The sequence below is a fragment of the Ursus arctos genome, unplaced genomic scaffold, assembly GCF_023065955.2.
Source record: "Ursus arctos isolate Adak ecotype North America unplaced genomic scaffold, UrsArc2.0 scaffold_16, whole genome shotgun sequence".
NCBI lineage: Eukaryota > Metazoa > Chordata > Mammalia > Carnivora > Ursidae > Ursus > Ursus arctos.
In genome coordinates, this window is record NW_026622830.1 from 13,838,438 (window position 1) to 13,864,617 (window position 26,180).

The 26,180-nt window shown below is 51.9% G+C and overlaps 1 protein-coding gene across 4 annotated transcripts; it reads right to left on the minus strand.

The window, feature by feature from the left end:
* Positions 1-8,738: 8,738 nt before the first annotated feature.
* Positions 8,739-23,578, minus strand: SLC2A10 (solute carrier family 2 member 10). Of its 4 annotated transcripts, none has more exons than XM_048222241.2 (5): positions 23,475-23,578; positions 14,987-16,276; positions 14,174-14,296; positions 12,266-12,401; positions 8,739-10,213 (listed from the first exon to the last, which is right to left on the minus strand). In XM_048222241.2, exons 1-5 carry the CDS (start codon positions 23,476-23,478, stop codon positions 10,135-10,137), a joined length of 1,632 nt encoding a protein of 543 aa, XP_048078198.1. In that variant the 5' UTR covers positions 23,479-23,578; the 3' UTR covers positions 8,739-10,134. The 4 variants fall into 4 exon arrangements, with proteins under 4 accessions (XP_048078198.1, XP_044241801.2, XP_044241800.2 ...); XM_044385866.3 differs by lacking the exon at positions 23,475-23,578 and adding an exon at positions 16,944-18,311 and having other exon boundaries at positions 8,739-10,189; XM_044385865.3 differs by lacking the exon at positions 23,475-23,578 and adding an exon at positions 16,944-18,309.
* Positions 23,579-26,180: the final 2,602 nt, after the last annotated feature.

Below are 26,180 nucleotides of genomic sequence, written 5' to 3' on the forward strand. Positions count from 1 at the left end.
GTACCAAACCATCCACGATAATTCTTCTGTATCCTGGACGGGACCCAGCATGTGAGGGTCTGGAAACACTTTCAAAGCATGGCTCTGTGAAAATGGTGGGTCTCATGTTGTAATTCCGCCCTCGTCCTATGCCACTGATGAGAAAGTATTTGTGCTGGAGAGCAAAATGAACAAATATGGAAACTGAGTCTGGCCCTGGGTCAGAGTGGGAGCTGGGGGCAGTCCTGGGGGTGGAAGGCAGGAAGCCACGCCCACTTCTGAGGGGAACGATTTTGGAGGATCCCCACTCTGGGTGGGCGCACAGACCTTCACAGCTGAGAAAGTTAATTTCCCATCTGGTATTTCTGTTTGTCCAGCAGACCTTTGAGGTAGGGCCATCTCAATTTTACAGATGGGGAAACTGAGGCTCACAGAGGCAAAATCACTTGCCCAAGGTCCCAAAACTAGCAAGTGACGGAGGCAGACCTCAAACCTGGGTCTCCTGCCTCACACGTTGTGCACTTTCCGGGCCCTCCCTCTTGACCAGGTCACCTCTTTATGTACCCCATTTTCACCTCCACCCCTCCCTCCTGCAACTCCTTTCAGACCAGCTTTGTGCCCAGGAAGCCCATGATCCTTGATCCTTTATTTACCAAGACAGTAAATAAAACCTATGGGGCGCATCAGGGCAGGGTCACCCCCTGAACATCACCCACCCGTGCAACAAACTGCCTGACTCAGTAGTGATCCCCCCGTCTGCGGGGGTATGCAAGCAGAGCTGGACACACGCATGTCTGACATGTTGTAGGGAGAAGTGTGCCGAGTGATAACCGGCCTCTAGTCCTCTTCTCGGGCCAGGGGTACTGATTTTCCTTGGAGGGGTTCCCCTCCTCTGCTCTCAGCCATAGGGTTTGGGGTGATGAGCTCCTCAACTGGGTTGAATAGTGTCCCCTCAAAGTTCACATCCACCCAGAACCTGTGAGCGTGACTTGATTTGGAAATGAGGTCTTTGCGGATGTAATCAGTTCGGAGGAGGTCACGCCGCATCTGGGTGGGCTCTCAGTCCGGTGACAAGGTCCTTCTGAGGAGAGGGAAGTTTAACAGAGACACCGCAGGCCGGAGGCCCTGTGAAGAGCGAGGCAGGCAGGGGAGGGCAGCAGCTGCAAGGCCCGGAAGGCCGAGGGGCGGCTCTCAGGCTGCGGCTCCAGGGACCCAGGGCGCCGAGCTCACAGCTCCTCTCCGGAGCCAGGCGCTCCGACTTCAGCAAGGGCTCTCATTCAAACAAACAAACAAACAAACAAACAAACAAACTATGGTCACAAAACTAAGTTTGGAAGAGAATATTTATTTAAAGAAAAGAAAGCACCATAAATCTGGCACACTAAAACAGCTAGCAAATACCACGAACACCCCAAAATTAGGAAGAACAATGAGTTATCAATGCTGTTGCTATTATAGGCCTGATTTTTCTCTATTCTGTTTTCCTACACTTTGGGTACAGACTCTTTCCTTAGGACAACAATTTCATAAGTTCCTTTTCTCTAGAGACAATAAAAAGATAATAAAACCTTTTTCTTGAGCATGGTGGCTTGAAACTTGTTTTTTATTATTGATGTTATAGGACAATTTCTTTCAGATTCACAACTCACATCCGTGGCCTCCTCCCCTGCGCTCGGAGAGACCCTCTCTCCTCCAGGGCCACTTGGTTCCCTCCAGCCTTGGTTCCTCCTCCCTCCTGGCCTGGTCTGGGGGACAAGGCCGGGGTGGAGTGGCCCTGAGGACCTCAACAGAGGGGCCCATTGGCCAGAACTTAGTCACATGACTCCTTCTCTTGTAAGGGAAGCTAGGAAATGGCCACACATCCGGCTACAACAAAGGGATTTCTGTTGCTAAAAGGAGAAAGAAGAGGATGGATTTGGGGAGATCATTAGTCCTCTCTGCCACAGGGCTTGCCTGGATATTGTACTCACCCCTTCTGCTCACTCACATTGACCCGCATTCAGTCACTTGGCCACATGGCCACATCTGGTTTCAAAGGAGTCTGGGGGCTACAGTGTTGGTTCTGGGCGGCCGTGTTTCCAGCCAAACATTGGGACTCTTATGCAATGCATCAGATAGATAACAGATATTGGGGGGCAGCGTCTGTCTCACTTCTGAGAACTTCTGCTCCCCCGGCGAGTGAAATATGAGGCCAGGTCAGCAGCTGAGAGTGAAGGAGATAGAAGGGATGAGAGAGGTTTCAACCAGGGGACAGTAAGAAGCCGCTGAGTCGGGGAGCAGAGAAGTGCGCCTGAGAGCATTTGGGGGTTTTTGTGTTGTGTTTTTGGTTTTGAGGAGTCTTTTTTTTTTTAATTGTTGAGGAATAATTGACAAATCGTTGTATATATTTGAAGCGCACAGCGTGATTGCTTGATATATAAACACATTGTGGAATGATTGCCAGGATCAAGGTGATTACACACCCATCGCTCAGAGTTAACCCTTTTGTCTGTGTGGCGAGACTGCTTCAGGTCTACTCTCAGCAACTTCCAAGTGCACGATACCACGTTATTAGCTCTAGTCACCAGGCTGTAATAAAGCCTCAGAACTTACTCTTCTTATCCCTGCAAGTTTGTAGCCTTTGACCTCCAGCCCCTGGCAACCACCATTCTGCTTTCTGTTTCCATGAAATAGGGTGGTGGTTTTTTTTTTTTTTTTTTTAAGATTCCACATATAAGTGATACCATACAGTATTTGTCATCCTCTGTCTGGCTTATTTCACTTAGCATAACGCCCTCCAGGTTCTTAGACGTTGTTGCAAGTAACAGGGTTTCCTTCTTTTTCATGGCTGAATACTATTCCATTAGGTATATCTGCATATACCACATTTTCTTTATCCACTCATCCACTGAACGATGCTTAGGTTGCTTCCATATCTCAGCTATTGTGAATAATGCTACATCGTCTCTTTAAGACAGTGATTTCACTTCCTTTGTGTATGTACCCAGGAGTAGGATTGTGGGATCCCGTGGTAGTCCTATTTTTAATATCTTGAGGAACTGCCATATTGTTTTCCACAGTGGCTGCAGCAATTCACATTCCCACCAACAGTGCACAAAGGTTCCCCTTTCTCCGCATCCTCCCCCGCACTTATTATCTATCGTTTTTATCAGAGCCATCCTAACAGGTGTGAGGTGTTATCTCCTTGTGGTTTTGATTAGCGTTTCCTGATGATGTTGTGCACCTCTTCATACACCTATTGGTCGTCCGTATGTCTTTGGAAAAACGTGTGTTCAGGTCCTGGGCCTATTTTTAAATTGGATTATTTGCTTATTGACTTCTATGAGTTCTTTATGTATGTTGGCGATTAACCCTTTATCAGATTTATGGTTTGCAAGTATTTCCCCCATTCTGTAAATTGCCATCTAAATGTATCGACTGTTTCCTTTGCTGCGCAGAGGGCAGCATTGGAGGGCGAGTCTGTTTGCGTTCATAGGTTTCAAGTGAAACCTGTTTGTCAGGTTATATGACGTTTCTCCTGCAGCTTTCTCTGCCCACAGAGGGAAGATAGGAATAGCATGACTTAAGTCTGCAGAAGGGCATATGCAGGGATGATTTTAAGGTTGGGATTTGGGATCTAGGTTGGACAAGATGGAAAACGAAGCCCGTGAACCTCTCCCTGGACGCTGGAAAAGCAGTAGGGTCAGGCACTGGCAGGTCGAGGTCAAAGGTTTCAGTGAGGTCAGAGAACTGTTACCTTGGAGGGCATTAGAATATTAGCAGAAATGTTAGAATATGGTGATCAGGAAGTGGGATATTGGAAATAAAACATTTAAAGTATGTTTCCTGTTGCGTGTGTTTAAGGTGGAAGAGGCCAGGTGGAACATGGGGCCACAGAGATTGCTCACCAGAAGAGGCCAGAACCACCACAGAGGTGGTGAGGGGTCATCCACCTGGATGTTGGGTCACCGGGGAGGCTGGCAGGAGCCTGGAAAGGAGAGGGTCAGCCGTCTGCCTCATAAGCCTTGGTTCCCTGATCTACAAGACAGGCATGGAAACTCCCCTCCCCGGTGTGAGGATCTCAGGTGTGGGAAGGGTTTGGTTTCACATCTTGTCTCTGCTCTTCCTCCTTCGCCTCTCCCTCTGGGGTGGCCAGCCCTTCAGAAGCAGCAGGCAAATAATGACGGCATCTACACAGCCTTCCCCTCTACCAGAGGACACCTGCTGCAGGGACCTCGCTCTAAACTGGGTCCACAGTGACACCGTGAACCCTGCTCTCCAGGAGGGGCTGATGTGGGAGCAACAAAGGCCACCTGTCTCTTTCTTGAGGCTTCCGGCTTCCTGACCTTTGGCGTCTACCAAAGAGTGGGAGTCTATGACCCATGGCATTTGTAACGATTTTAGGTTCACAAATACCATATAAATATGTCATGGGAAAGACATTAGGGCTCAAAGCCAATGGCCAAGAAAGAATTCTTGAGACATCTTTGGTGCAAAAAGGTGGTTTTATTAAAGCATGGGGCCAGGACCTGGGGGCAGAGAGAGCTGCCCTGGGGTCATGAAGAGTGACCCATTATATACTTTCAAGTTGGGAGGGGGTTAGGGATAGCGTAAGTCTCTACACAATGTTTCCAGGACCTTGGGGAGCTAGCTATTGTTGGGAAAAGGTCATTTATTACTAATAAAACCGGAGTCATGAGACCCTTCAGCTGTATATCGGGGCCATATGCTTGGGTGGTGATTGCCAACATGCATCTGGGGGGGGGGGGGTTAGAGATAAAGAATGTTTCCAAAGGAATTTTTATATGTTACAGTAGATTTACAGGATCCTGGGGGTTGGGCTAAGATTGCCTCCTGCCCTTAGCAAAGCATTAACATCGAGGCAGCCGAGTTCCTAGAGGAAGGTCACCTTGCCTGTTTCAAGGACTTGTCCGTGGGCAGTAAGTAGTAGGAAATTTAATAATTTTTCTTTTGCCTTTGTTTCCCACATCAAATATGCTGTATCACATCATTGCTCTTTCAAGCCAGACAAAGGCTTAGGTTGGTGCTATTACGTCTTGAACGCCTCTCTCACACTTGCTAAGCTCCCTCTTTCCTCACAGAGGAGGCCTTAAGGTCAGTGCCCTCAACAGATAAGCGTATTTAGAGTTGAGTGAAACCATGTTGCTTTCGTAGTATTTTTATGATTTCTTTTTATTTCTGTAATTGATAATCATTTTCTGTAGTCACCGACTTCACCAACAATGGGTATTTTATAACATTAAGTCAGATCATGTCAATCCTCCAGGGGCTTTCCAGGGCATTTAGAAAAAGTGGGGGTGTCTGGTTGGGTCAGTGGGCAGAGCGTGCAACTCTTGATCTTGGGGTTGGGAGTTTGAGCCCCACATTAGGTGGAGAGATTACTTAAAAATAAAATCAGAAAGGAAGGAGGGAGGGAAAGAAGGAAGGAAGGAAGGAAGGAAGGAAGGAAGGAAGGAAGGAAGGAAGGAAGGAAGGAAGGGGGGGAGGGAGGAAGGAAGGGAGGAAGGAAGGAAATACTTTCTATTGTCAGGAAGGTCTTCACGATCCAACCCCTGCTGACCTCTTCCTCTTCCTCTACCATTGCTCTACCCTTCACTTACTCCTTGAGGTCCCTTCAATATGGGAAGCTCAGTCTCACCTCAGGGCCTTTGCACATGCTGGGCCATCAGCCTGGGATGCTCTTCCCCCAGATCTTTCTTTCTTTCTTCTTAAGATTTATTTATTTTAGAGAGAGACCATGACCTGAGCCGAAACCAAGAGTCAGTCGCTTGACTGACTGAGCCATCCAACTCCCGCCCCTCCCCCCAACCCCGGATCTTTCCGTGGCTCGACTCTAGTCCTTCATGCGGGTCTCTGTTCAGATGCCACCACCTCAAAGAGGCTGTCTCTGACTCTCCTAGCTAAAGCAATATGCAAGCACCCCCATCCACCCCTTACCTCTTCTTTGTGCTCCTCACTACCTGGCATGAACCTACCTATCCATCCATCCATCTACTTTTCCTTCTTCCCTCCTCCCTTCCTTCTTCCTTCTCTCTCTCTCATTTCTTTTTTCTCATATAACTCCCCCACCAGAGTGTGGGCTCTGTGAGGACAGCTCCTTGTCTTGTTCACTGCTGTGCCCCCCGGGTCTGGAACAGTGCCTCGTACAGAATTCAGTAAGTTTGCATTTAATTGGAAAAATAAATGAATAAAATTTCCTCTTAAAATACATTTAAGTTGAAAAGAAAATCGCTTTATTTTTTAAAAAGATTTTATTTATTTATTTGTCAGAGAGAGAGAGTGAGCACACATGCAGGGGGAACAGCAGGAAGAAGGAGAAGCAGACTCCCCCCTGAGCAAGGAGCCCAACATGGGACTCGATCCCAGGACACTGGGATCATCACCTGTGCCAAAGGCAGACGCTTCACTGACCGAGCCATCCAGGTGTCCTGAAAAGCAAATCACTTTAAAGAAAAGTATTCAGTGAGTAGTCTGTGTAGGGCCATTTGGCAAACGGCAGGAAGGGACTCCGTGATGGGCACACATATGAAAAGGCTACGCATGATACTGGGGTTTCGGAAATGCTTTCCTGAACTGGTTCTGTGATTATCTGGGAGGAAGAGAAGAACTTTCCACCACCCGCCCTGCAGATCACAGAACAGACCACGTGTCTTTTCTGGTTGGTGCTAAAGACTGCTGAGCACCTAATAGGTACCGCTCATAGATTTCTTTGACGCCCCCCTACCCCTCCACCCATTATGAACGGCCACCTGGTTCTTGCCCTCTCCATCCTCCTCACCCGGGGCCAGATGCTCCCGGAGGCTGCTGGGACTCAACCATTTGTGAGCACCCAAGGGCGCAGCTTGGAACTAGTGATTGATACATATCATCTCTAAATAGTTAATAGTATCATCCCCGATACCCAGAGGAGCCATTACCCAAGTCCCACACCTAATTGTGCCAGTTCAGTATATTGGAGATATGAACCATTGCTTCCCTCCATGTTCATTAACACCCTTGCTGATTTATTCAATTCACGTTGCTTCGCTGCTCGATATGCTTGGCATTGACTTCCAAAGCCATGACTCTTTACAGAGATTAAGCTGGGAGCCTGAAGAATCCAGAGGAAAGGAGTGTCTCAGAGGGAAAGTTATCAAGAGCTGAGGCATAAACAGAAGGCCATGATTTAGCCACAGGTGTGTTTTTGATTTTTCACTAAACAATCAACTGTCACTACTGGGCGCCTGGGTGGTTCAGTCGGTTAAGTGTCTGCCTTTGGCTCAGGTCATGATCCCAGGGTCCTGGGTCGAGCCCGCGTGGGGCTCCCTGCTTCTCCCTCTGCCCCACCCCTGCTCCTGTGCTCTCACTCTCGTGCTCTCTCTCAAATAAATAAAACAAAATCTTAAAAAAAAAAAAAAAAAAAAGAGAGGCGCCTGGGTGGCACAGCGGTTAAGCATCTGCCTTCGGCTCAGGGTGTGGTCCTGGAGTTATGGGATCGAGCCCCACATCAGGTTCCTCTGCTGTGAGCCTGCTTCTTCCTCTCCCACTCCCCCTGCTTGTGTTCCCTCTCTCGCTGGCTGTCTCTATCTCTATCGAATAAATAAATAAAATCTTTAAAAAAAAAAAAAAGAATCAACTGCCACTATTAACAAATCAGGAAATTTTGTACCGAAGTCTGAAATTCTCTTGAAAATACAGATGGTCAGGCCACGATGGGTCCACATTCCTACATGGCGGCCACGAGCTGGAATTGGTCAGCTCTCTCTTTTAGAGAGGGCCTGTGTTTGCCCGTTTCCACAGACCTCACTCCTCCCCGCGGTCTTACCACAGGGCTCCAATCATTTACATTGCCTGTCTGACCGCTGAGTTTATGACCCTGACCAGTCTGAGACCAGTCTAAGCATTCTCTAGGCTGACAGGAAAGAAGAACTGAGAGAGGCCTAGGGGTCTTTGTAGAGAGATTTGGATCTGAAGGCGCCATAAGGACAGATGAAAGGAGTGGTGTGATGGGAAGTGTTAAACCACTGTGCTCCAGGAGAACAACTGTGTGTGTGTGCATAGATTTTATGTGTTTGTTACACAAAATTTACATATTTACAAATAATAACACACTGCTGTAAATATTCTTTATAAATTCTATATAGCCAATTCATTTTCACAGATGGATTTTGTTGATTTTTTTTTTTTTTTGGCCAAATTCTTGTATCCAAAACCAGCTATCACTGCCATTTTGCCACGACTTGACAAATCAGACGAGGAATAAACGCTGGCCAACAATCCGACTCAGCAAAGGAGCTCCTCGCGTCTCAGCAGAGCGAGTGTAGTTTCGACATGAACGTGGGTTGAAAGTTTTGTTGACGTTAATGAGTCAGATGAAAGTAAAACAAGGAAGACGTAGGTCAGAAGACCTTCATCGAGGATGGGAGCAACCTGTTTGTTGCATTGGGTAATAGCCCTTGAAAGTGAAAGAATCTTCCCTCAATTTTTAGTGCCACTCACCACGTCTCCGCTACAGACATGACAGACACGCTCACGAGGTTAATTGGCATTGTTGCATCCATCACGTTCTTAAGGCTGGAGCATCAAGGAAACAGTAAGGCAAGCCCTGGCCTGTAGTGATCCCCCATCCCTGTGGTGCCAAGTCCCTCCCCGCGGGCCTGACGCCTTGTACGCGGGATCAGGAGACGTGCCGGAGCTCCCGTGTCTCTCATAAGACACACTATGTGCAAGCAGCCTCAAGAGCACACACGGTAGTGAAACGTAGCAGAATAAGGCAGTGATGAGGTTTTAGTATTTATTACTTTTGCTTTTAATATAATTTATTGAAATATTCAATAATTTAATATCTAAATGGCTGTTTAACAACCAGCTGGCAAAAGTCCCGAAAACATCACAACAGGCTCTCACAAGCCTCCAGCACACCCCTCGGTACAAGGGAAGCATCTAGAACAAGAGGAGAGAAGTCGAGGGGCCAGAGTCTTGTGGGCGTGGCACAGGCACACGTGACCAAGCGTCGTCCCACAGCGGCTCCCTGGGTCGGCTTCAGCTCTTCATTTTCCTCGCATCCAGCACTCACTCTTGCCAGGCCCTTCCCCTGGTGACTTCCGGCCTGAGCGTCTTGTTCAGTCTCCACTGTACTCACCCCTCAGGGGCTGACCCTTAACAATGTCCCAACAGTGGGGACCTGGGTAACTGAGGGTGAGCAGACCCCTCCCCCCGCCCAGGCCCTGACGAGCTGAAGGAGACCAGCTGAAGACCCTCCTGCAGGAAGACAGGGGTTAAGTACACCCCTGGGGGCCTAATCATCCCCATTCTGCAGATGTGGGGACTGAGGCTAGCGAGAGCTGCTAGTGATCCAAGGTCAACAGTGGCCACGAGACAGGCAACACCAACAGCCGGGCTTGTCGGCCCCCAAACCCACCTCCTTCCTGCAAAGCTCTCCTGCACCGTCTGGGGCAGCTCTTGGATTTTAGTGCCCACGATTCTGGAATCCTATTTCCTGTTCCCCTAATTAAAACTGACACCCCCCCCCAAAAAGAGAGGGCCAGCCCCTTGAAAGCAGGGCCTGCAGCATTTTGAATTCCAGTTCATTGGCATTGGAAGCGATCTTAAGAACTCCTTGGTCCAGGCCCTCATTGTACATATGGGGGAAACTGAGGCCTATGGTCACAACAGCATGACACCGGAGAAGCAGGGCTAGAACTCAAGCATCTTCTCCACCCATCTGAGTTGCTGGTGAATGACAAAAGCAGGTTTCCCCTTGCCAGAAAATCCCAGCCCGATGGGAAAAGAGAGCAGAAAATACAGCATCCTCATCTGGATTTGGGGGTGATGCCAGAGCAGACTTCCTTCCAGGGCTGGTACCCTAGGTTCTTTGAGAAGACAACAGACTCCAAGAGATGTTGTCATTATAAGTACGGCAGGGATATGCAGAGACAATGGGGACATTGAGGCAAGAAGGCAGAACCTCAGGGCCCCTCAGAGCCTGAGATTCAAAATGAAGACTTTTGGGTTCTCAAACTTTCTCCTCTTTCACCTGGGCCCGAGAGACCTCTTCTGGTGCAGGGATGACTTACAGGACGACCGAGACCTTGTGCTCCAGGGCCAAGGCAAGCAGGAAGCTGGAGACTGTCTGCTAAAGCCATGGTTCCAGCATCTTCCATGCAGATGGACTCCTCAGGAGGCTGCAGAGGCCTCGATGCGGGTGTACGGGATGCTGGCGGATCTCTGCCTGTGGCCAAAGCTCAGGGTGAGCCTGTCAAGCAGAGGGGGGGTGGTGTCTCTGTCTCTCTCTGTCTCTGATGTCAGGGACTCATATCTGAACTATAGGGACTGAAGTGATGACTGCCAGACCCTGGCAAATCCCCCCTAACTTTCTGTCTCCTTCTAAAGTCATGGCAGCCTCAGCTTCCTTGTCCCACAGGCTGGCCCAGGCTCCGCCATGCGACCCCAAGTCCCCAGGTCCAGCCTGACACTCCCCTCAGCTGCAATTACACCCTGCTTTACCCCAAAGCTGGCTTCTACCCACCTTTCTGCTCCTTAGCTCCTCTTCCCAGAGGAGGGGTTCTGGAATCTTCTCAGAAAGCCAGGATGGCAGAGATTCCAGGTGGCTCCTAGTATCTGTACCCCCCTTAAGCCTAGTTAGAGTACCCTTGATCTTTAGCTGGGCACAGGGCTCCCCAGATGGAAGCCCCTGTTTCTTGGCCTCCCCCGCAAGTAGGTATAGCCACATTCTGTCCAAAGGATGCAGGTGGAAGTGACATGTGCCTCTTTCAGCCTGTGTCTCCCCTCTCCCCATCCCTCTTGCAGGACCGTGGTGGCTCACTGTCATAGGCCATGTGCAAAAGGTAATTATCGAAGAGGCAGCAACCAGAGAGAACCAGAGCAACCAGAGAGAAGGAACCTGAGACCCTGGACGACCTCTCAAAGCACAGCTGCCACCCCAGCCCTGGACCCCCTATACCCGGATTGTTCTGAGCAGCCAGATCTATTTCCTAACCAATAGGGTTGGGCCGATGAGGGGCCTGCAGGGGGTCATCCAACACACTGGGGGTGTTCCGCCGGCAGAGAACCCTCCGGGGTGGAATGGGGCAGGTTGAAGGCTTTTATGCTGGACCAGTTCTGCATCCCTTCGGGGGTCGGGATGGGGTGGGACTTGGCAGCCAGTGCAGGAGGCAAGTTCCAACTCCCTCTTAGAATGATTTATTTTTTTAGCCATTTAGGGCCTCCCAGGAGTAGAACGGGCAGTCGGGTGCTGTGGCTCCCTTCACTACGAGAAGGGGCATCTGCCAAGGATATGCAGGATGATAGTGTGTTGGGTCCCTTCTGATGCTCCCATTCCTCTCTTCTCTTATTTGAATGGCCCAAGCCCCCACGATGCTAAGCTACTGAACTCCTCTCTATGATCCATAGACCTTATATGATCAAGCTCTAACTTGGCTGATCTGATCTTCTACCCCTCCTGCCACCCTCCCTCCCCCTGCTCCAGCCACACTGGCTTCCTTGTGGTTCCTTGCATATGCTGGATACACTTCCAACCTCAGGGCCTTTGCACTTGCTGTTCCCTCTACATGGAATGCTCCTGCCCATCATCTTTACATGCCTGTCTCCTCACGAACTTCAATTGCACCTTCTCAGAGAGGCCTCCCCTCTCTGGCCTACCACTCTAATTTAGCCACAACCCCCTACCCCTCTGTCCCCCACTCTGCCAGTCAGGCCTTCTCAACATACTTCACTCTGTTTCATTTCTTTCCAGGTACATATCACTAACCAAAATGCTCTTGTTGCTGCATCTGTTGGCTTGTTTATTTTCTGTCCCCCTTCTCCACTAGAATGGAAGCTCCATGAGGACAAGGACCTTGCCCATCTGACTCGGTCACGTTTCTTAAGGCCCAGACATGGCCTGGCACGTAGTAGGGACTTAGTAAACACCTGCTGAAAGAGTAGATTAAGCCCACAGTTCTGTGTATGTGACTTTCAAAGGCCACAGTTATATTTTTTCTAAGCTTCCATGACTAAGATTCTGCTACTCTGACCTCATGCGATTCCATAACTGCATGGTTTTAAAGTTCCCATGAGCTGAGGCCTTAAAGTCAAATGAAACCCTGCTGTGAGAGGACACAAACAACTCCAAGAAAACAGCTCCTCTATGAAGACAAGACAAAACGGACAGTGTCCAGGCCCTGAGAGTCAGCGGGAGGAGAAAAATGCTCTCTTGCAAAGGGAAAGTACACGGAGTTATTCCTGAACGGATTTGCTCAGGGTTGGAAATGAGTCCTTCCCGAGGCCCAGCCCTGCGTCCTCTTACCATCTCTTCTGGAACTGCTGGTCTATCTCTGCCAAGGACTGGCCTTTTGTTTCAGGGACAAATGCATAGATGAAGCCCAGGCCGAGGACAGCGGTCAGCCCGTAGAGCAGGAAGGTCCAGGACAGGCCGATGGTGCCTGGGAACAGGAGGGCAAGAGCGTGGGCAGTTCCCCCAAAGCACATTCTCCAGATGTGGGATGTGCAGAATTAAGACAACATGCAGTCGGATAAGTATCTTAAAGCAGGAGCTGGACTGGTTATCCCAGAGGCAGGCAAAGGACCAGGGCCCAGACCCGCGAACACAGACGCAGGCATCGGGTCGGTGTGGGAGAGCCCACTCACCCACATCTAAAACACTCACCAGAGGAGTGAGGCCATGATCTGAAAACATGAATGGAGGGAAGAAAATGGCATTCACTTCAGCAGCAAAATAGTTGCAGGACAGAGCCTGGGCCAAGCCCGGGCCCCAAACAAAAAACATCCTCAGAAATTCTACAAACAGGTTATTGGGTGAATGAATTGGGCATCCAGGGAATGGAGTTTCGGCCCAGTTGGCCTGTGTCTATAGAAGTAACCAGGGGCATTTGCCCCTCCTTCCTTCCTTCCTTCCTTCCTTCCTTCCTTCCTTCCTTCCTTCCTTCCCTCCTTCCACCTTCCTTCTTTCCCTTCTTCCTTCCCTCCCTCCATTCCCTCCTTCCTCTCTTCCTTTCTCCCTCTCTTCCTCATTTATTCACATAAAGGGCATGCTTGAAGACTAAGGCAGTAGGAAGAAGCTTCGCTTCCCTAAGCTGGGGGAAGGGGGGACAGGCACAGTGGACCTGTTCTTCTATCAGCCTTTCCCACAGCCCCCAGCAGGAAATGTTGCTGTGCTTTTGAAGAGGAAACGCTCGGCTGCAGCAAATGGGAAAATAACTGAGCCCTAGGAACTGTGCCTTGGGGCTCATGGGGAAGGAGCCCCTTTCCACTTTGGCTCTGGTGACCAGTGGCCTTGGGCCAGGAGCATCTCAGCAATTCAGAGACCCTTTCCGGTGTTCTGGGCCCAGATAATTCCCACCGCACCCCACCATGGCTCAGATGGGGGTTCGAATGCCAGGTAGGAAGAGAGAGTGTCACCCAAACTAGGTATGAGAAGACCTTCCTGCTGGCAGGTGGGCACAAGCCTGTCTGAGCCGGTTTACAATAAAAAAGGTGTCAGCTCTGGAATCTGCTGGTCTCAGACACATTCTCACTATTTGGGTGTAGACCTGTTATTGGGCCTGGAGAAGGTTACATTCTGCACGGAGTTTTATTTATTTATTACAGAGTTATGCGGCTACGAGTAGGAAATTTTCAAAAACTCCCCCGCTTTCATGTGAGGGCCTTTGGGCTGCAATGAAGAAAATGGACTTGTGTGTGTGTGTGTTGGGGGGTGCGTGTACCAGAGACCCACACTCAGGCCTCCAGACTCCTCCATCCCCCCACCGGGAGTTTATTCCCTCCCCTACCACACCAATCAGAGCTGGCTTCCAGATGGAGGCTCTTCCCCTCCTTCAGCCCAGACTCCCAGGCTGTCAATCAAGCTGGCCCGTTCACTGATGGGCCTGGAATTATCAGGGGTAGAAGCCTCCAAGGTCATGTCTTCTCTTGTCTTTGTCTGCCAGCCTCTCCTTCCCGCTTTGCTGATACTAGCACCCCACTTTTCCTTCGAGGAACCATCCCCCCCAACTCTGTCCACGTGGTTGGGTGAGGCTGTCCCCCACCCGCCCTGACTCCAGGGGCTGGTATATGCCCCAGGCCTGGGCCTCAGAATCCTGCAGCCTTCCAGCCGGGGATGGGCATGCAATCTTGCTGAGCCAACAAGAGCCCACCCCAGGCAACTGTTCCAGGATCTAGAAGGAACTGGACCATGGGATTAGGTCAGAGGACTCACCGATGAGGTCAAGGAAGGAGAGGCTGACGAGGAGGTTGCTGGCCCAGTTGAAGCTGTTGCAGAAAGCGAAGGCCCTGCCTCGGATCTCCACGGGATAGATCTCGCTGAGGACAAGCCAGGTCACTAGGACAGGAAAGCAGGGAGGACTCACGGCCTGGGGCGGGAACTGGGGCCTGGGCCCCATGGTCCAGCAGGCAGCCTCCCAACAACGTGACTCAAGCAGAATTTCAGGCCCCCGACACCCAGTCCTCCCGCTGCCCCTGCCACACCGCTGCAAGAACCCTTTCCTCCCTTCCTTTCTTCCTTCCTTCCTTCCTTCCTTCCTTCCTTTTTTAAAAAAAGATTTTATTTATTTATTTAGACAGAGAGAGCGCACAAGCAGGGAGAGTGGCAGGCAGAGGGACAGGGAGAAGCAGACTCCCCGCTGAGCAGGGAGCCCGATGTGGGACTCCATCCCAGGACCCCGGGATCATGACCTGAGCTGAAGGCAGATGTTTAACCGACTGAGCCACCCAGGTGCCCTTTCGAGTGAACACTTTGAGTGATCTACCCAGGGGCAAACTCAGGTTTCATGAGGCCTGAAGCTTAAATAATTTGGGGCCCTTTATAAGAAAAAAAAGCTATGAACAGAAAATTAGGCCCTTGGAAGGAGTGCCTGCAAGTAGGCAAGGAGCCCTAAAGCGTAAACTTCATTGGCTTTGCGGTCAAGCCACCTCCAGTGTCGCTCTGAGACCCTGACCGACGCGGTCCCCAGCCTTTCTGCTGGGTGGGGTAGGAGGCTGCAGGGTCACCTGCCGGAGAGCCCCCGCCTACCTGGTCCAAATCCAAAGGAGAAGGCGCTCACAAAGGCCATCATGCAGACCAGCGCGGTCCAGTGCAGCAGGGCGCGCTCTGGGGCAGAACGGGGTGCAGGGGAGGCGGTGCTGAAGGCCGGCAGGGGAGCAGCCGTGGGGTTCCCAGCTCTGGGACGAGACTTGCTTTTCTTAGAGGCTGACGACACTGGCTTCCCTTGGTTCTCGCTGGTCGTGGGCTGTGGAAGTGGAGTTATGGCCCCTGGCAGGCTGGAGGGTCCTGGAGAGGACAGGCTGGAGAGGCCTGACGGCCTGGTGGCGTTGGGCAGGGCCAGGCAACTGGGGCCGGAGTCCATGGGCGCGGCAAAGCTGACGAGGCCGATGCCGCTGACCGACAGGGCCATGAGGGCACAGCCGGCCAGTAACAGGGCCCTGCGGCCCGCTCGGTCCACCAGCCCCATGGCCATCAGGGTGGCCACCACCTTCACAGCGCCGAGCCCCACAGAGGCCAGCACGGCCGAGGAGCCCGCACGGAAGCCGACCGAGTGGAAGATCGTAGAAGCATAGCACAGCACGTTGGGCTGCCCCGTCAGTTGCTGGAAAATCACCAGCCCCAGCCCCACCACGGTCCGGCCTCGCATGTTATCCCGGGCCCTGAAGAGGTCCAGAAGGGAGTATCTTGGCCTCCCCGGCTTGATGGCCTCACCCCCCTGGAGAGGAAGGAGGTCCTTGTGGGCTGCAGCCTCCGTGGTCCCAGCGGGGAGACAGAAGAGGCTGAGGGACTGCAGAAGAGCAGGGGCTGCGGCCCAGCCGAACATAGGCCTCCAGCCGCCGGGGGCACCGGCCAGGGCGTAGTTGAGGGCATAGGAGAGCAGGATGCCCACGGTGATGCCGGCCTCATAGAGGGACACTAGTACTCCCCGTTGCCGTGGCCCCACCAGCTCGGACACGTAGATACAGCAGGCCATGGAAGACAGGGAGATGGCAAAGCCAGCCACCAAGCGGCCCAGGACCAGCCAGGCCAGGGAGCCAGCCAGCCCCAGGCTCAGGCTGCCTGCCAGGAGCACCACGTTGCTGCCGAGGATGGCCTGTTTCCTGCCATACTGGTCTATGAGGACGCCCCCCACCAGGGAGGCAAGGAGGGCCCCCAGGAGCAGGCTGCTCACCAGGAGCTCCTGCTCCGAGCAGGATAGCCCGAAGTCAAGCTGCAGGGGCAGCAGGGCACCTGACACGACTGCCAGTTCGTAACCGAAGGTCAGGCCACCCAGCAAAGACACAGAGGCACACAGGGGCAGGAGCAGTTGGGGACGGCCTGGAAAACAAAAGTGACAGGAGCAGAGCTCAGGACGGTTCCTTGCCAGGGCAACCCTCCATGAACTTGCCCTCCGGCCGTCAACCACACATCTATCCGACCAGCTACTCCATCCATTCACCTGTCCATTCATCCACCCATCCATTCCTTCAGTGGGTCTATCCATCCACTCCTTCCTTCAAACACCCACCCCTCCATCCATCTACTGTCATTCCCCCATCTACCCATTTACTGATCCACCCATCCGCTTCATCCATTCACCACCCACTCCAGTCATTCATTCACTCATCCATCTATTCATGCATGCTTTCATGCATCCATCCACCCAGCCAGCCCGCCATCCACTTGACGCTTCATCCATCTCCCCATCACCCCCCATCCATCCATCCACTCCATCCACTTACGCAGCCATCCGTCTACCCATGCACGCATTCCTGAATCCAGCCGTTTGTCATCCATCCATCTATCCATCCAGCCACTCCATCTATTCCCCCATCTATGTATTAATACATCCACCCATTTGCTGTCTACCATATATTCATCCATCCATTTGTCCATTCATGTGCTCTTTAATTCACCACCCATTTACTGATACATCTATCCACAAATACGTCTATTCACCCACCAATCTATATTCCATCCCTTATGTACCCATTCACACACTTACTCATCCATCCGTCCATCCATCCACCCATGCGATCGTTCAAAAACGTATTTATCTGCTATCTACAACATGCCGAACCCTGTTCTTGGGGCTGCAAGACAGTGGTGCTGTCGGCACTTGGTATTCTAGTAGAGAAAGGCAGACAATAACTAAATACGTATATACTTCAGGTGGCGATAGGTGTCATTTTAAAAAGCAGGGAACACGGATTGAAAGTGATGGAGGAGCTCTATGTTAAATAGACCAGTCGGTCAAGTCCTCTCGAAGATTTGAGCAGAGATCTGAATTAAGTGAGGGTGAAAGCCATGTAAAATCTGAGAGAAGAACATTCTAGACAGAGGGAACAGTGAAAACAAAGGCCCCGAGGCAAGACAGTTTTTGGTATTTTAGAACAATAACCACTAATATTAATAGCTAGTATTTATATGACACTAAGTGTCAGGCCCTGTTTTAAGAACCTTACATGCATTTACTCATTTAATTCTTACAACAACCCTATAACATATTATTATTAGCATCATCCTCCAAGGCTCAGAGAGGTTAAGAAACTTTCTCATGGTCACACAGCAAGTGGGTGACAGATGCAGCTAGAGAGCGCAGGCTTTTAACCACTGTGCTTTCAGCGAGGAGGCCAGGGTGGCTGGAACCACAGAAGATAATGAGGCAAGAGAAATAGGCAGGGGCCAGGTGACGTGATAGGTCATGAAGGTAATAATGAATTTCATTCTCAGTGGATGAAGGCTTGAGCTGGGCAGAGAGAGTAGTCACTAGCACGTGTGGCTCCTGAGCACCTAAAATGGGGCTAATGTGATTAAAGAACTAAATTTTAAAGTTGTATTTAATTTTAATTAATTGAAACATAAAAATAGCCACATGTGGCTAGCAGCCCCCATATTGGCAGTGCAGTTACAGGTTACTCTTAATTCTTAATTCACATACTTACACTTAGATATTTCTAGAAGCATCTAGATTAATCCAGCAGTACTATCTCACCCACACCCACCCTGGACCTGACAAGAACACTCATAATACTACAGTCAGATTCACCAACTGTTTTCTCTGAACCAGGCACTGCTTTGAGCACTTTAAGTGGAATAACACTTTTAAATTAATATAGCTTCATGTGGAGGGCTTTTGAATTATTATAAAGGAACAAACGGACCATCAGAGGTGAAGTGACTTGTCTAAGGGCAAAAGTAGTAAGCAGCCGAGCCCAGATTCAAAGCCGGGTGGTCTGGCGCCAAATCCGCACCCTTAACCGCTCCATTACCGAAACTTGGCATATTATGATTTCGCGCTGTTCTCTCCTATCTCTACCTCTCCCCCATCTGTGTTAGGCAATTTTTGCGTAGGGGGAGGAGTTTCATGGGTGGAAGCCTCAGTGCCCTTTCTGCTCACCCTTCTCCCCCCCACCCTGCCCCTCCCCCCGGGAAATCACCCCCTCCCTTTCCCTGTTGGCCCTGTGCTTCCTGTTCATGACCATCAACGAGCACCCCTAGGAAGACGATGGTGGCGTCCTGCCCTGTCTTCACATCCCTTTGCCCCCTCTCCCTCGGCTCCTGGATCTTGCTGCCAGAAGGGAAGGTTCCTCCAGGCCATGTGAGGCAATCCCGTGCAAACAGAATTTGTTTGCCATTTCCACAGTTCCTCTGGAGCTGAAAGGGAATCCAGTCATGGGGCTCAGAGGCCAAGTTGACTGTCCACGGGTCCCGCTGGAAAACGCATCGGGGCAGATTCGGATCACAGTGGTTAAGAGCAGAAGAGCAAAAATAGTAGTGAAAGAAAACAGTAATAATAACAAGTGTTATTTATTGAGCGGCTCCCCTGTGTAAAGACTTTAGTCTCTCAATTCATCTTCGTAACAACCCTAGGTGGTACAGCTGCAACAATCCCCATTGTAGAGACGGGGAAAGTAAGGCTCAGAGTGTCCTCACAGCTGGGAAGCAACAGGGTCAGGACTCACTGATCCCTCTGACTCCCAAACCCACATACCTAAGAGCTTTGTGGAACGGACTTCAAGCAAGAAGGACAATCAAAGATAGGTGGGGTGTGAGAGAGAGCAGGGTGCAGGGTCAGGGGTGGAGGGGAGATACAGACACATTAGGTCTCAGGAAAATCCAGTCCCAAAGTAGAGTGAACCAACAGTGCCCCGTGGAAGGATGAAGGACGGCCCCCAAGGAGTCAGGGTCATTCGAAAGACAGCACATTCCCTTCCTTAAGCTTTCCTGGCTCCCATGGCCTCTGCTCGAGTAAGTCCTAACTCCTTCGTGTCATCCGGGGCCCTACCTGAGCTGGTGACCCCAGCACAGCCCCTTAGTCACTTCCCCTCCCCAGCTCTGTCCCCACCTCCCCTCCTGCCTCCCCCAAGCCCCCCACACACTTTTCCCAGCACACACCCCCCATTTCCATGCCCCTCTGTCCTCCCCGGCACCACCTGTGTCCCCACAGGCCCACTCAACCTCGTCAGTTCCAGCTCACGGTCACCTCCCCGAATGGCCTTGACTTGTATGTGTCTGTTCTTTGGCACCCCCTGCCCTCTGTTGGGACACTGCCCTTCCCCGGGCTTTGTCTCTCAGTCTCCTGGTTTGGGTACAAATGACCACCCCCACCTCCACCCCCACCGCCTAGCTCCAGGGCCGTGTCCATGACCCAGATCTGACCAACCAGCAGGTTCCCAGGCCCTGGGCTGCAATGCGAGCCACGTGGCTGCCCCTGGGCCAGTGGGTTGGCTCACTGAAGGTGCTAAGCTGGTAGTTTACCTGCCTGGAGCTGCTGGGGGCCATCTTCCCCCTTAGGGGGTCCCTGACAACACTGCCTGAGCCCCAGCTCCCGAAGCCATGGACTTCTCAGCGACTAAGAAATTTTTTTTTCTTTTCTTTCTACTTTTTTCTTTTATTTTCTCTCCTCTCTTCTTCCCTTTCCTTCCCTTCTTTCCTCTCCTCTCCCTTCCTCTCCTCACTCTTCCTCTCCCCTCCCCTCCCCTTCTCTTTTTTTTTTTTTTGCTTAAGGTAATTCACGGGAGGCCCTGGCTAATTCCTGTACCTCTTCCTCCACTTTCCAAGCCACACTTTTCACTTCCCACCAACTCTGCATTCCCCCTTCCGGTGCTGGACCGTCTCAAGTTTGTTGCTGTGTCTTCCTTATTGAACAGGGCAGAGCAGTGATGGAGACGTCCTGTCTGTCCCTCCTGAGCCCCAGCCCCATCCTGACACCCCAGAGGGGCTCAGTGAAGTTTCTGCCCAATGAACCCAGGACTGAGCTGGGGCCTAGGGAGGTGTCCGCACGTGGCTCTGCAGGGGACTCGTCAGATCCATTTGAACCTACGAATGCTGCATGACAGCCCCAGGGGTCCTGTGAAAGCCTGAGTCTTTCTGCTCAGAGCCCTCAGAGCTCCCACTTCATTCTGAAATAACCTTCAAGGCGTCCTCTCTCTCTCTCTCTCTCTCTCTCTCTCTCTCTCTCTCTCTCGGCTCTGCCATGCCAGCTTCCTTGCTGTCTGTTCCTCCTCATTCCTGTGTGACTCCACCCAAGGCCTTTCACCAGCTGTCACCTCTGCCGGGATAGCCCTCCCCCTCCATTCCTTCCCTCTTGCCCTCTGGTCCTGGCTTGAACATCACCTTCTGGCCAGGCCTTCCCTCACCCTCTACCTAAAAGTGCAACCTTCCCCCTCGCACCCTGCACTTCTAATGCCCTTCCCTGCTCCGGAAATACTTGTTGAGTAAACAGAAGATTGAAAGAAGGGACTTTGGGGGCTTAGGGAATCCAGAGAGGAAGGGCCTTGGCTCTTGTGGGAGAGGTCTCTTTGGCGAGGTCTAGGGTCTGGAAGGGGTCAAACGCTACAGGAAGTAGAGTAAATCCCGGCCCCCAAAGTAGGGTCCAGCCTGGGTGTGGGAACTGCTCCCCCTTTCTATTAATTACCTGTCTAGGGGCACCTGGGTGGCTCAGTCAGTTAAACTTCTGACTCTTGATTTCAACTCAGGTCATGATCTCAGGGCTGTGAGATCGAACCCTACAACAGGCTCTGTGTTAAGTCTGGAGCCTGCTTAAGAGTCTCTCTCTCCCTCTCCCTCCACCCCTCCCCCTGCCCGCACACAGCAAACATACACACTCTCTCCCGCCCTCTCTCTCAAAAAAAAAAGATTGGTTGTATGCGAAGCTGTCTCACACTGGAGGAACTCCCTTAATCCTCTAAGCCCCTCACTGTGGAGGACAGAACTTCCCAGGGAGAGAATCAAGGAGCAGGGGAAGGAGAAAGAAGTCAGGTTTTGGGTGGACGTACGACCAGCTACAAGTCCCAGGGAGCCTCTTGCTGGTGACACCAGAACAGCATCTCAACCAGAGGTCGCAGTGCATTGGGTCCCACCCCCGCCGGAGACCTGCCAGGGCTCTCCCTCAAGTTCCGGGGAGAAGCCAGAGTGAGACTGAACTGTGCAAATATCCTCACCCAGAGGGCTGGCTTCCAGCACTTACGGGCACTCCCCACAGCCAGCTATACCTCCTTCTGGAAGGATCTGCATCAGCTGACTCAATCTGTACAACAAACCTATAACCCAGGCACGGCTGTCATTCCCATTTTACAGATGAAGTAACTGAGGCACAGAGAGGTGAAGCCATTGCCCAAGGTGACAGTTTGTAAGTGACAGAGCAGAGACTGGACTGAGGAGGGCCAGTCTGACTCCAGAGTCCCAACACTCGGTGTGGTCAAAAAAGGAAAGCTCACGTGAACTGACCATTTACCACGTGTAGGTGGTGAGCTGAGCCCTTTTCATTCATTTGCTCACGTCATTCTCATGGCCACCTTGTGATAACCGTCTTTTATGGGGGCTGCTTCATAGATGAGCAAGCTGAGGGTCAGAGAAGGAGACTAGACGATGCACCCGGAAGTGGGAGAATGGAGGCTGGAATCCAGGTCTATACCCAGGGCCCACTCCCTGAGAAAGGGAGCCCGGGAAAGCAGCCTGGGATGGCAGGGAGGACAGAGTCTAGTACCAGTTAGTTTGTACCTTCCTCCCCCTTCCACCCGGTCTCAGCTCTGTCCTTAGGAGAAGCTCGGTCAATAGCTGTTGAATTAACTTAGGAAGCAGCAAAGGGATAGGAGGGGCAGGTGGGAGGGACCAGGTCAAGCTGAGTGTTCTTGGGAGGACCTCTCTGGGCCTATGTTTCCCTCAGGCTCTGGGCAATGTGCCTTGAGGGTTAAGAGCGTATGCTCTGGAGTCAGAGCTGGAGTTGGTGGCCAGTTGTACCATGACTTTGTGCATGAGAGGCTGGATGGGACAGTGGTTGGGGATGCAGACTGGAGCAAGAGTGCTGGGGTCCTATCCCAGCTTTTCTACTCCATAGCTGGGTGACGTTGGGCAGCTCCTTAACCCCTCTGAGCTTCCCCATCTACAAATGTGGATAATAGTAATATCTACCTCGTATGCCTGCCTACCTTCTAGCCACTGTTAGCTATTATGATTCTCCGCATCATAATCCAGGGTGAGTTTTTAAACCCAGCTTAAACCTCTTCTCCAGCTTCCCATGTCATTTGGGATAAAACCCAAACTTCTCGCCATGGCCTACAAAGTTCTACACAGTCTAGCCCCTGCCTAACTCTCTGATCTTCCTCCCACCCTTTCCCCCTTGCCCACTGTGCTTCAGCCACACTGGCCTGACCACACCAGCCCACTCATGCCTCAGGGCCTTTGCACAGGCTATCCCCGCCCCCTTGTAGCTCTTTTTCCAGATCTTAGCACACCTACTTCTGCGTGATGTCTCGGCTCCAGTGCCTCCTACCCTGGGAGGCCTTCAGTACCTACCTAGCTAAAGAAGCTGCTTCCTTCAACATTTTCGCACCACCTCATTTTATGTGTTCCATAGCATCTTATCGCTCTTGGAGATTATTTTACTCATTTACTCCTTTCCAGCTTCTCAACTGGAATGTCAGCTCCATAGAAGAGAGGATTGTTGTCTGCTTTGTTCAGTGCTGAGTGCCCAGCCCCTGCCACACAGTAGAGGGATGAATGACGGAATGACTGAGCGAGGCTCTGAATCCGGAGAGAGGAATGGAAATCCCAGGTCCCTGTAGCAACAAAGCAATTCCCTATTCTCCTGCAGCCCCCACAGCTCCCAGTTCTGGATTCTAATCTCCCGTCTCCCCGCATGGAATACGACAAAGCAGAGGTTTTGTCTGTTGTGGCCTGAGGCCTGGCGACAGAAGTGCTGGGCCAAGCGATTCATCAAGTTGCTCCCTCCGGAGCCTCTATGTCTTTATCTGCCGAATCGGAGCAGTTTCCCTTGCCCGGGTGGTTGTAGGGCTGGAAATGGTCAGGAGACGGCCTGCCCAGAGTTCATCGCGCTCAGTTATCAAGCAAAGAGCACTCCCGGCTCACTTTTTTCTGGGCAGAAAGGAGCAGGGAAGGAAGTGCGCTCGTTCCCTCCCAGCGCCCAGCCAGGGCCTGCGGACCCCACCCGACTGGGTCGTATGGGGGGGCGGGGCGCGCTCGGCTGGGGTCTCAGGGGTTCCCCCGCGGGCAGCGCCAGATCTCCACTTACCCATGGCGAGCAAGACTCCCTGGCGAGCTGGGGGCGCTGGGACCGGAGCGCATCCCCCGCCGGAGTCCCCGCCTCGGCCGCCCGACAAACTTTCCGGCCCGCCTCCCGCCTCTGTCCCTCCTCCCAGCCCGCCTGCCCGCAGCGCCGCCGCCACGTCGGCCAGCCCTGGCACCCTGTGTCTGGAGGCGGGACCGAGGGGTGCCACGGAGCGCCCCGGGCCTGGCTGGGGGTCCCCACCCACTATCCTCCTCTTGGCCCCCGCCCACTGTCACCCCTGTTGCGGGGGACCCCCGCATGCTGCCCTCTCCTGTGCTCCCCACAGAAAGAAGCACCTTCAATCCCTCCAGTCCACACTACTAGACTGGCCTCTCCAGCCTGTACACACACACACACACACACACACACACACACACTCATGTGTCTACACTGACCAACCGGATACTCATATACCCGGTTCAGCCACTCAGACACTCTCCCCTGGATTACTGTCCATTCACTGGACCATTGGGACACCCCCCCAAGTCCCCACAGGCACTGTGCTGGGCTTTGGTGATGGGCTGGAAGCACTAGAGAGAGTCTTTGTTGTTCTTGCGGAGTTAGCTTTCTCGTGGAGGAAGAGGAGAAATACACGACTGAAGGACCCAGAGACGCCCGGGCAGTGGTAAAGTCTGGGCAGAGACGAGACCCAGGGCGCTGGCGTGTACAGCCACGGGCGGCTGCTTCAGCTGCGGGCCTGGGAAGTCTGCTCTCTGGAGGGAGCTTGAGCTGAGACCTGAGGTTCCTGGCGAAGGGAAGGGCAAAGGCAAAGGCCAGCGGTGGTGGAAGGAGCTTCTGGAGTATAAAGAACAATGGAAGTGAAGCCCCGGTGTCTGGAGCCCAGGCTTTGGTGGGGAGAGTGGAGGGAGGGGTTGGCAAGGGCCAGACCATTTAAGACCTTGGGAGGCCAGGGTAGGGAATGTGGATTTTATTCCCATGGACACAAGATATCATTGGAGAGTTCTAGTAGGTTATAGGGAGCAAGGGCAGAAATAGGGGGACCCAAGGGGAGGAGGTTGTTGGGAGGTGAGAGAGAGAGGTTGATTTGGACATAGGGGATAGCAGCAGGGGGTGGGGGGGGTGGGAGGAAAGTAGGTCTGAGGGCAGATAGACTCAAGAAGGACTTACCCACTGGGAGAGGAGCGGCTTGGGGTAGAGTTCTGTTCTGGCCGTGCGACAGTTAAGTTCTCATTAGGTATCCATGTGGAAATAGGTGGGCAATTCCATATATGAGCTCCAGAAAGGAACCAGGCTGGGGACACCCCACTAATTTTCCTTCTCAGGCAAAAATGCACATATAAGATCAGTACTCGCACGGCCCCAGGCTCACGCAGCCTCTCACGGCGTGTCCACATGGATACGCTCGTCCATGGGCATCGGCAGTTCCCCCAGTGGGGATCGTATGTTACAGACACACACAGGCCTCTCGGCAAAGAAGCACCGACAAGACCCTCTGAGCCAGGGGACCCTTGTACAGTTCTGACAACAGCACACCCAGGTCGCCAGTAGGACAGTTTGAAAACAGGGCTCTGAAATTCTTTGTTAACTCCCTTGAAGTCCAACTGAGCTTGGGAATGCCCTCGAACGGCAGGTCGCAGAGAGTTGGCACTGCGTGACTCCGGAGGCTGGGACACTGGGACATTGGCACCAGGAACCCTGAGTCTCTAAGAAGTCCAACTACCGGGATGCTGCCATGCTGTGAAGAAGCCCAAGGCACAGAGAGGCCGCCTGCGGACACGCCAGTGGGTGGTCCTCACCTTGAAGTCGTCCAGCACTGTTTCCAGAACATGCCTTCGGGTGATTCCAGCTGGTAGCCGTCAAATCTTTCCAGCGGAGGCTCTGGACATTGTGGAGCAGAGACAAGCTATCCCTTCTGTTTCCAGACTGGATTCCTGACCTGCAAACTCCAGGAGTATAATAAATGGCTGTTTTTAAGGTGCAAAGTTCTGGAGTAAGTTGTTATGCAGCAATAATAATAGGAACGATAGCTGAAACTATTAAGTGATAATTATACACTTTAAGTACTTTGCATGTATTAGCTCACTGTTAACCCTCACAGCTGCTTAATGAGATAGTAATAGTTACCCTTTGCTCCCATTTTATGAATGAGGAAACTGAGACAAAGGGAGTGAAGTAAGTTGCTTGCATAAGAGGTAAGATCAAGGACACACACCAGTATGTAGCTGAGCAGGGAGTCTAGCCCACTTATGGGGAAATCAGCCTCTTCTCCATCACGCTCTACTGCCTTTCCGGGATGGAGAAGAGCCCGAGGAGGCCTCGTGGCCATTGTCACATGACAATTCCTCCTTCATCTGTGAATACCTAGAATTGTCACCTGGTTGTCAGGGAGCCCTCTTGCCCAACTATAGACCCCAACAGTTAAAGCCAGAAATAGACAAGACCCCTTAACTCATGCTCTAACTGAAACCCACTGTGCTTATTTCTTATTGCACTTTCTTGCGTTGATGAAGATGTTTTGGAATGACTGGAACATTCCAATCGCCAGGCCAGAAAAGCCCTGAGAGCAAAGGAATGCTTAGAAGAACAATCCCCTTCTCTGCCCGTGACCATGTACCGAACACATACTGATCCCCACTCATGATCACTCGCTCCCTGCTAGGTGCCTTGCGGTAACCCCTGAACCTCTCCTTATAAAACCCTAGGTGCCTC